Consider the following 10,207-nt stretch of genomic DNA (forward strand, 5'->3'; position numbering starts at 1 on the left):
ACCGTAGAACTTACAAAGACCCTTCATTCAGGCTCTGTGAACTCCATGTTAAATCCGTGCTGATGTGCTCAAGCTTCCCACCGGACCAAAAATATCAGGCTGAAATGTGGAGTAAAATGATGCAAGAGACATCGAAAATGCTCCATTTTATTTAAGGGCGTAGCCATATAATAAGATAATGATGCACAGGGCTGAGTTACCAACTAGGAAGAGTGGGCGAGTGCCCCAGGGTCCCAGATCTCCAGGGTCCCCCCCAAAAACTTACATTTACTGTGTAGCAGTCAGTTTGTGGTACTTGTCAGTACCTGTAGCCAATTAAGCTCAATATCAGCTGAGATGATGAAGGCCTAAAAGTCGATCCTGCTTTATTACCTAATCTTTGGAGTCTGTTTTGAAGGGGGCCCTTGTGTCAAGATCTGGTTTTAAGACCTACATCATTTCAGGTGGCATTTTCCTTACAAGGTGCATATTTTTTAATTAATTTGTGTTTAATCACATTACTGCACAGTAAGCCTGCAGCGAGGGCCGTATCCTATCACAGGAATACTGTCCACTTCGCACAAAATGCGGGGATATGGAGAGGATAATAAGGGCCACGTAGTTCATTTGTGTCCCAGGGGCCACTAGCAGATTAATCCAGCTAGGACCACACAGTGTGTGTATTAAATAAGAAGATATAAAATGGATGGATTTTATGTATCCTGGTAAAATTGTCTTACATGGGTTTTATAGCTTTGATTGCACTCGCATGATTGATGGTCTCAAGGGACATGAAAAAGAAGATTGTCATGGAATTAACAAAATTAAAACCACCAATAATTATAAAAATAATAGAACTTAACACTAAACTAAACACTAGGACTCTTGTAGCCTATCTTAAATATATATGCATATTATGTAATTTATGTAAATATGATGGAGTGTAAGTCTGTGGAGGGCTGGCCACACTTTTTTCATAATAAAAGTGTTCAGTTGCACTTTAATAATACGTGTTTCCCACTTTTCTCCTACTTTAGGACGCCAGAGTGGAACATTTGGAAAAAAGACAGACAGGAAGTTACGAACCGAGTTACCTCTGTGACTGCACGAGCGTGATGTAACAGCGACATCTGGCGGAAGAGAGCTTGAATTACATTAAAGGGGAACTAATGGATGAAATCCTTCGGCAGACTAAAATTAATTGAATCCATGTTTGAAATGCTAACAAAGTTAAAGTCTGATATTAGCTAGTGTTAGACTTTTATTACAATATTGCTGCCCTTCAAAAGCTCCCCATACGAGTCATGGTTTGGTAACCTAGTGATTTGAAACTTAGCCAATCATATCATTTCTTCATTCCAGTCCGACCAATCAAAAACAGGCATGTTTGTAGGTGGACGTTCCGCTTGCGGGTGTTGAAAATTGCTCAGCGCGTACTTGTAGAGTTCTAATGTAGAGGGATAGGTGTAACTGCTCAGAAAATGGCGGCCAGATCCGCGATCTGCGCAGGTGTTACGGACGTTTTTATGTGCGCAACTGAGTTCACGTTTCAGCTGTGTTACACACGGCATGAGAGGACACCCTCCACCGAAAAAATGTGGAATTACTGACAACATTTGATTAAAACTGTGATTTTACAGCCGTGCCTGAAGCCGACATACTTGGAAAATTCAGCTCCTGACAAAACCATGTTTCGGCAAACGACGGCGGTGCTCCAGAAACTTCGATATCGAAGGTATTAAGTTAGCTAACGGCACAGCAAGTTAGCGTGGAAACACCTGGCGTATAGCTAATCAATGAAATGTTAGTTTTGTGTGCTGTTGACTTCTTAGTGTCACGACAGTATTCAGCGACTTTATGACAGTGTGATTTAAGTTAGATATTGTGATATTAGAGATGAAACAGCGCTTTGACATTGTCGAAATGTGAGTTAGCGGCTAAGGTGATGAAACATCTGATGCAACCAAACATGAGAGCACATCCCTTCAGACTTACATTACTGTTTATGGTTATATATGAACTGTTCTTCTCATAGGGAAGCAGCTTCAGGCACCTGTAGGCTGTGCTCAATAACTACTGTTTGGGGTATCAGAGGAAGAAAAGGGAAAGCAGTTTCATACTAACCTGCACTGGTGTTGAACCACATCATGTGACCTTCATCCTATGGCCTGCAAACACTTAACATTACTAAATATTGCAGGTGGAGATGCAGATGGCCTCCGCTTCGTTATTAATTCGTGATATTCATGAAAACATGTACAGACTGTGGTGGGGATAGTTTATGATGGAACCAGCTGTGGTCACAGTGGGAATATCAGCCAGTACACAAAACACTCACTGTGAATGTTGACATGTAAGATCTGCATTTGTCTGTGCAAAGATGGGTGAATTAGTCTGTTTACTATTAACTTTGTGCTCCCAGTTTCAATGGACGACAGCATTCATGGAAGCTGAAGAGCACTTCAGCAAGAGAGAGGGCGGCGCAGTACCAACCAGGACAGAAGATCCATGGTTTCACAGTCAGAGAGGTGGGAGCACTGGTTCACTGTCACTGCAGCTTCAGCGAAAGAAGCTTTGTCTTTGTCAAAGCAGATTGATTTATGGTTTATATGATAACATATGATCTCTGTGGAGGTCTAAACACATTTTTTATTATGATTCGTTGACGCTCTTGTTTGACCTCTGCGATGATGTTTGACTCAGTGCTATCAAACAGAAGCTTGTGTCAGCAGCTGGTTCTGTTTTCCAGGTTGTGGCCGTCCCCGACTTGTTTCTCACGGCAGTGAAGTTGAGCCACGATAAGACTGGAGCTCAGTACCTCCACGCAGCCAGAGATGACTCCAATAACCTCTTCAGGTTGGTTTTACTGCCATGTTCCACCTCAGATTGTACCTTTCTGTCTGCGTCACGCTTTACCGCAGCGTGAACGTGTTTTTCTTATGACAGCGGAACATCCAGACCCTCAGATCCCTTCTTCCTGTCTTTCAGTGTCCAGTTCAGAACGACCCCCATGGACAGCACAGGGGTCCCACACATCCTGGAGCACACGGTGCTGTGCGGCTCTGAGAAGTATCCCTGCAGAGACCCTTTCTTCAAGATGCTCAACCGGTCCCTGTCCACCTTCATGAACGCCTTCACAGGTACCGAACGAGGAGCGATAACGGCAGCGTTCCAGCTTTGGACGTCTTGTACTGACGTTTTATTTTACTGATCGTCTTCAAAGGTAAAGAGAAGGACTTCCTCGTGATGGTTTATTATTCCTGATGAGCTGTTTGCGTGGCATGTTTTTGTGTTTGCTTCCCGTTGAACAGCCAGCGACTACACCATGTATCCGTTCTCAACCCAAAATGGGAAGGACTTCCAGAATCTTCTGTCCGTCTACCTGGATGCAGTTTTCTTCCCTTGTTTACGAGAGCAGGATTTCAAGTGAGTTTGACTGTTGCTGCACAGTTAACTATGCCAGAGGGAAACACATTAACTTGTAGGTAACTGACTTTAGACGCCAAACTTTGCCAATATTACCGAGCAGGTCTGTAGAAGTCTTACCAGAAACATCAAGTTTGATTGTTGATGTCTTGATTTTGCAGGCAGGAGGGCTGGAGGCTGGAGAACGAAGACCCCACAGATCCCAACACCCCTCTGGTGTTTAAAGGAGTGGTGTTCAATGAAATGAAGGGGGCTTTTGTAAGTCAGCACTGTCCCACTGGCTTCCATTAAGATCTCATATTCATGGACGTGATCTTCAGCTCTGGACATGAAAATATTTAGCTTTTGAAATTTGGCGCCTACACTCTCCATCTGGACGGGTGGATGCTGTCGAGTGTGTGTACATGTAGTGAAAATATGTTCTGATACTGTATTGTCAGTTTGAAGCTTTTCCCACGCAGCAGTGGAAGTATTTTACATGATTGATGAGTGTGTTGGTGTGTTTGCGCGTGTGTTTTCGTGCAGTCGGACAACGAGCGCGTGTACGCCCAGCACCTCCAGAACAAGCTGTATCCAGACCACACCTACTCCGTGGTGTCAGGAGGAGAGCCTCTCGCCATCCCAGACCTCACCTGGGAGCAACTCAGACAATTCCACGCCACGCATTATCACCCCAGCAACGCCAGGTAGAGGAAGACATGCGTACACGGGCCAGGAAAGAGCAGCAAAGGGTGTTGAAATGAGGACCGAGCAGGTGTTAACGCTCACCGCTCACTCACTCCGGCACATGTTGTTGTGAAGAATAATGTCCTCAATATGTCCTTCAGGTTCTTCACTTATGGAGATTTGCCTTTGGAGCAGCATCTGAAGCAGATCGAAGAGGAAGCTCTTTCCAAGTTTGAACGCATCGATCCAAACACCGAGGTCCCCCCCCAGCCTCACTGGAGCAGCCCTGTAAGCTCATAATTTAGACCAGTAAACATCTCAGACTGTGAAAGGCTGTTAAAGATGCAATCAAAGGTTTCCTGCAGCATCTGACAAAGAAAAGAATCATTTATGTGGAAAATCCTTCTTACATGTGATTCCTCTGGAAAAACGGTCTCCAGTGTCTGATGTTCATTTCAGTTTGATTTCAACTGAACTGCTTATTTAATCATCCCTTGCATGCACGGCTCCATTGTTTTATTCTTAGACAGGGAAATCCACTGAACAGTCAGTCTGATCTCTCTGTGAATCTGATTGGTTTCCCCAGAGAGAGGACCATGTGACCTGCAGCCCTGACGCTCTGGCTCCAGACCCATCCAGGCAGAACACGCTGTGTGTGAGCTACCTGCTGGGAGAGTAAGATCACATCACCTCTGATTTCCTGCTGGGCTTCGCAGAGACATTTGTACTCCTCGTCTGCGTCTTCTTCTTTGACCTTTTATTTGCAGTGGCTTGTGTACTCGTGTCGGCAGTTTTTCATGGGGTGTCCTCGATGCAGCGAGACATCACACAGCAGCTCTCTTTGTAAAGAGAAGCTCTGTTCTTCAGAAACGTCTGATGTCTCCTTCTGGTTTCTCTGTGCAGCATCACCGACACGTTTGAAGGGTTCACTCTCAGCCTGCTGTCCTCTCTGATGATCTCTGGACCGAACTCTCCCTTCTACAAAGCTCTCATTGAGCCCAAGATAGGAACCGACTTCTCCTCCGTTGTAGGGTTTGTACATGGCTGTTTGATAGCACACCTTCATTTCACTAAGCTGAGATCAGGTTAATTTTACTAGTGTGGCTGGAAAGCTAACTAACTGACCGACTGCACACGCTCAGTAGTCATATATCCGGCTCATATTTGACCATTTGTCTTTGGCTCGGTGCTTTTTAAACATGCAACACATTCATGTATGTGTTGAGAGCGTGTTGAAATGTCCTGTTGTGCAGATATGACGGCAGCACCAAAGAGGCGTCGTTCAGCATCGGACTGCAGGGGATGGCTGAGGAGGACATCGAGAGGGTGAAACACATCATCAGCCAAACCATCGATGGCATCATAGAGTAAGTTCACCGTCTCATCTGGGTGTTCTGGTTTGAAGCAAAGGTTGCGTAACAGACGTGTTCTTTTCCTGAAACTCTGCACGCGTTGCTCACTGTGGCCTGCACAGTCCACTCCATCAGTCCACAGGACGGAACAGAAGACACGTCCACAGTGTGTAAGATTAAGTCATTACTCCTTATCGTTGCTCACAGGAATGGCTTTGAGGAGGAGAGAATCGAGGCTCTCCTCCATAAGATTGAGATCCAGATGAAGCATCAGTCCACCAACTTCGGCCTGGCTCTGGCCTCGGTGAGTGCACTGCTGTTGATTCACTCCTTCGTGTCTCCACAACCACGAGGAGGCCACGTGCATTCATGAGCCTCCACGTGGGAGGTGTGTGAGCGACACTCGGGGTGTTAGTTTGTGCTCTCTGCGCGTGAAATCTTCGTTCCTCCTGTTGGATGTGTCCTCACTCTTGATGTGTGTGTGTGGTTGTAGTACATAGCATCATCGTGGAACCACGACGGCGACCCCGTGGAGCTGCTGCAGATCAATGAAAGCGTGGCTCAGTTCAGACAGGCCTTGAAGGAAAACCCTCGCTTCCTCCAGGACAAAGTCCGGCACCACTTCAAGGTGAATTAAAGCTGTTTGAAGCGTGTTGAACGTTGATTGTTGTTTGAGGGAAACGTGCGACCGCCTGCCGTTCATGTCTCTGATGACCCAGTGCAGGATTCAGTCCTCGTAGCTGCACTGTTGACTCGGAGTGGTTGAGAGTTTGTTCCTGCTTCTCAGGGAGGTCAAAGGTCAGCTTCAGCAGCTCTGGTTTTTAGTCTTTTTCTCAATTTCAAGGCAGCAGCACAGACACTTACTGTCACCAGTGGCTTCACCTCAGGTCCTCCAGTAGCATTTTAGGATTTAATACTAATTTTCTTCTTTTCTGTCCCTCTTCAAATCTCCCCTCCCCCCTATGAACCGTCCCCGCAGGAGAACACACACAGACTGACCCTGTCCATGAGCCCGGATGAGGCCTACATGGAGAAACAGGCCAAGGCTGAGGAGGAGAAGCTGCAGAGAAAGATCCAGGCTCTGTCTGACCGTGACAGAGAAGAGATCTACGAGAAAGGTAATTTCACTGCTCAGTGTGCCGAATCGCACTTTTCCTTTAGAAGCTCAGGTCACAAACTCTTAATCAAGGTCAGGAATAAACTGAGACTTTGTTGCTGCTGAACACTCTCTGACCTTGACCTCATGAAATTACAGAAAACTGTGCATCAAACAGGCTTTTATTGGCTGCCTGGAAGGACGATCCACACAAAGACTTCAAACAAACTGAGGTTTTCTGAGTTTTTGCCCTCAGTTCACCAGCTTTCTGCAGCAGAGCCTCACAGTGAATGAAGTTCAGACACTTTATACAAATGTTTAAGCTTAACAGGTTCAGAAACAACCAGATAAAGAAATAGAGACAGTGCTGCCATGTGAGTGTCCAGCGCTGTACAGAAGAGTATGTCTGAACACGCTGAGCGTCATTCACCGTGTTCAGTCAGCCTGGACGAGGAGTTTCTTCAGTTTTTCTACCTGTTGATGAGATCAAACTGTTTGGTTAAATAACAGAATGTGGTTATCGTCTGTCTGATCTGACAGTAAGATTTGTGATGAGTGTGTGACTGAAGCGGGATGTGACGCCCTTCACATTCATGATATTACAGCGTTGTGTGTTCCTCTTGCGAAGGTCTGGAGCTGCTGGATGCTCAGAGTAAAACCCAGGACGCCTCCTGCTTGCCTGCACTCAAGGTGTCCGACATCGAGCCCACGATACCCGTCACTCCTGTTCAGATCAGCGCTGCAGGTAGAGCGCCCCCTGCGTTCCTCTGCATGTCACATTTCCACAGTAGTCTCAGCGTTGTGTGTTTTAGTGTTGAGTCTTTGCTCTCTGACGTGCAGGTGGTGTTCCTGTTCAGTACTGCGAGCAGCCCACTAACGGCCTGGTCTACTTCAGAGCCATGTGCAGCCTCAACACGCTGCCAGAGGAGCTCAGGCTCTATGTCCCCCTCTTCTGCAGCGTTATCACCAAGTGAGTCCCCCTGTCAGTCTGCAAGTGAACAACCTGCAAAGCACATTTTAGAGTCTGCATGTGTTTGTGTTTCTGCTCAATCAGGATGGGCTGCGGAGCTCTGGACTACAAGCAGCAGTCCCAGCAGATGGAGCTGAGGACAGGAGGCATGTCTGTCTCCACCCAGGTCATCCCTGACTCCACCCAGCTGGACATGTACGAGCAGGTGAGAGGAAGCTCGAAGCGTCGGTGTCTGAAGCAACACGCCGAAGTCTGTAAAGTGGAAAGGAAAGCTGCTGTGTGGACTCAGCAAACGGTTTAGTGTGGCAGCAGACTTCTGATGTCCACGTGCTGTGTGTGCAGACGACGCTCATCTGAAGCTGCTGCGGCACAAACACACAAATCTAAACCTGACAGACAGCCCAGTGTGGCTCCTGGGTTCAGCCCAGGTTACAGTTCAGCCTCTCTGAACAGACCCAGCGTTCAGTGGCTCTCATTGGCTCTTTGCTCTCTGTTTCAGGGAGTCCTCCTGTCCTCCTCCTGCCTGGACAGGAACCTGCCTCACATGTTTGAGCTGTGGAGTGATATATTCAACAGGTACGTCCTCCAACACTTCACACATCACTCAGTCCAAGTGAAACTTCTGGAGCTGAAAAATGAAGCCAGTGTGAAAACCTGCAGTTCCTCAAAAGGCCACTTGAGGCTCCAAAAGCCAGTCGATGCCCATAGACCCCCATATTAATATGCTCACCTTTACAGCAGAAATAAACATGCAAGGTTTTGATCTCTGGAGCTCATTTCCTCGATCATGGCAGCTGTTCAAGAGGTGAATTTGTGCATAACTCACTCGTTTATTTTAAATCTTAAGGTTTTGCATAATTAACTGTCACTGAGCTTCACGGTGGCTCCTCACAAACCTGCGGGTGACGTCATGGGGACTCCATGTTTTGAGCAAATGTTCTCTCCTAGCCCCCACTTTGATGACGAGGAGCGCCTCAGAGTGCTGGTGATGATGTCAGCGCAGGAGTTGGCCAATGGGATCTCCTACTCTGGTCACATGTATGCTATGACCCGCGCAGGCCGTCACCTGACTCCAGCAGGAGACCTCCAGGAGACCTTTGGTGGGATGGAACAGGTACTGCACGGACATCACTGCTCATGCAAAGTTCACTGTGAGCAGACGGACACCTGCTGCTCAGCTGATTGGTCACGAGGTGCTGGGTTTTTATGAACTGATGAGAACAACGCGATGATGATTAGTTATTATTGTTCATTCACATCCATCATCCTCTGTGTTAGAAGAGCTCCCATTGTGTCACATTGTGATGATTTGAGCGTCGTGTTCATGCTCAGAATTAAAACTTCAAACAAATTGTAATTAAAAAGTAACTAAAGTGGCTGTTAAAGGTTCCTTTTGATACACATGAAGAGTTTCACGTGATGCAACACATAAAAATGGAGGTGTTACATTAACTGATCATTGATCTGGTTATTTTATGTGTCATTTTGAACAGATTCACAGATATTTTGTCAGAAAAAGACTTAATGTTAGTTTAAACCATATTGTCCAGCTGTAGTCTTTTTTCTGTCCTGTGGCGTCTCTGCGCTCGTCTGTGAGAACAAACATCTTTTGTGATTTGACCTTCAGGTGAAGTTTATGAAGAGGATAGCTGAGATGTCAGACCTCGGCCAAGTCATCCGAACGCTGCCCCGGATCAAGAAGCACCTCCTCAACCCTGACAACATGAGGTGTGTTCACGTTCCACCTGATGCTTCCACTGTTCACGTGTCCGGTGTTGGAGCTTCGACGGCCTCTGAGGCAGACAAACATCAGCAGCAGTCGGAGCACGTGCCTGTTTTTCACTGTTTTCTGTCGTTTACGTAACAAAACGTTTCAGTGTGAGCGCGCTGTGATTCAAACGTGTGCTCCTCGTAGGTGTGCCGTCAACGCGTCTCCACAGAAAATGGCGGACACAGCAGCGCAGCTGGACCGTTTCATGAAGGACGTCGCTGAAAACAGAAAAGAACGCAAACCTGTCAGAACTAATATTATTGAGGTAAGATGTGAAGAAGCAGGCTGGGCCAATGATGACAGGCGTGTTGATCAGATTTAAATATTCTGGGATGTTTTTCTTCCTTCGTTAAAGAGGCCGTTAGACCCTCAGGACGACTCCGGACCGAGCAGGAAACTCATCTCTGTGAGTTCGCTGTTTGATGCTTTTTTCATTTCGTGATCAGCTGATCAGCGTCTTTAAGGTGTAACACTTCTCATCTATTCATGTTACTGCCAAACTGAGTGATTAGTGACAGATTAATTACCAATAATTTACCAGTTTGGAAGATAATTAAAGTGATTTTCTACAGTAGCTCAGGATGGACAAACCTTAACGTTCTCCTGCACAGTGAGAGGAGTCGTTTTCAGTCGGCTGCAGTCTGCAGCTTCACCACTAGATGCCACTAAATCCCACAGACTGCTCCCTTAATGTTCTGTGTTTGCAGGCTGAATCTGAGGCTGATTAAACATGAAGAAAAAAAAATCGTGTTTCGTTAAAGCAAACTCTGATTCGGGATGAAACATCTTCTGCTTTTCAGGAGCTGAATTTCCACCCGTGTCAGATGAAAACCTTCTTCCAGATGCCTTTCCCGGTCAACTTTGTCAGCGAGAGCATTCGTACGGTGCCGTTCTCCCACGAGGATTATGCCAGGTAAGCACACCGGTTCGAGGCCAGTGACAGGAAG

The 10,207-nt window shown here is 46.5% G+C and overlaps 1 protein-coding gene across 1 annotated transcript in view; it reads left to right on the top strand.

Annotated features, from left to right (window-relative positions):
• Positions 1–1,517: 1,517 nt before the first annotated feature.
• Positions 1,518–10,207, top strand: part of pitrm1 (pitrilysin metallopeptidase 1) — an 11,459-nt gene continuing 2,769 nt past the window's right edge. Inside the window, exons 1-23 of the mRNA XM_076745892.1 lie at positions 1,518–1,714; positions 2,402–2,507; positions 2,729–2,835; positions 2,968–3,119; positions 3,291–3,405; positions 3,567–3,663; positions 3,931–4,091; positions 4,233–4,359; positions 4,658–4,746; positions 4,975–5,103; positions 5,325–5,438; positions 5,631–5,727; positions 5,917–6,051; positions 6,403–6,541; positions 7,148–7,264; positions 7,360–7,489; positions 7,574–7,694; positions 7,989–8,065; positions 8,438–8,603; positions 9,117–9,217; positions 9,405–9,525; positions 9,616–9,666; positions 10,061–10,173. Of these exons, the coding sequence (XP_076602007.1) occupies positions 1,668–1,714; positions 2,402–2,507; positions 2,729–2,835; positions 2,968–3,119; positions 3,291–3,405; positions 3,567–3,663; positions 3,931–4,091; positions 4,233–4,359; positions 4,658–4,746; positions 4,975–5,103; positions 5,325–5,438; positions 5,631–5,727; positions 5,917–6,051; positions 6,403–6,541; positions 7,148–7,264; positions 7,360–7,489; positions 7,574–7,694; positions 7,989–8,065; positions 8,438–8,603; positions 9,117–9,217; positions 9,405–9,525; positions 9,616–9,666; positions 10,061–10,173 (2,612 nt within the window). The 5' untranslated portion in view covers positions 1,518–1,667. The remainder of the gene's footprint in view (positions 1,715–2,401; positions 2,508–2,728; positions 2,836–2,967; positions 3,120–3,290; positions 3,406–3,566; positions 3,664–3,930; positions 4,092–4,232; positions 4,360–4,657; positions 4,747–4,974; positions 5,104–5,324; positions 5,439–5,630; positions 5,728–5,916; positions 6,052–6,402; positions 6,542–7,147; positions 7,265–7,359; positions 7,490–7,573; positions 7,695–7,988; positions 8,066–8,437; positions 8,604–9,116; positions 9,218–9,404; positions 9,526–9,615; positions 9,667–10,060; positions 10,174–10,207) is intronic.

Source organism: Chaetodon auriga, chromosome 12, assembly GCF_051107435.1.
Source record: "Chaetodon auriga isolate fChaAug3 chromosome 12, fChaAug3.hap1, whole genome shotgun sequence".
NCBI lineage: Eukaryota > Metazoa > Chordata > Actinopteri > Chaetodontiformes > Chaetodontidae > Chaetodon > Chaetodon auriga.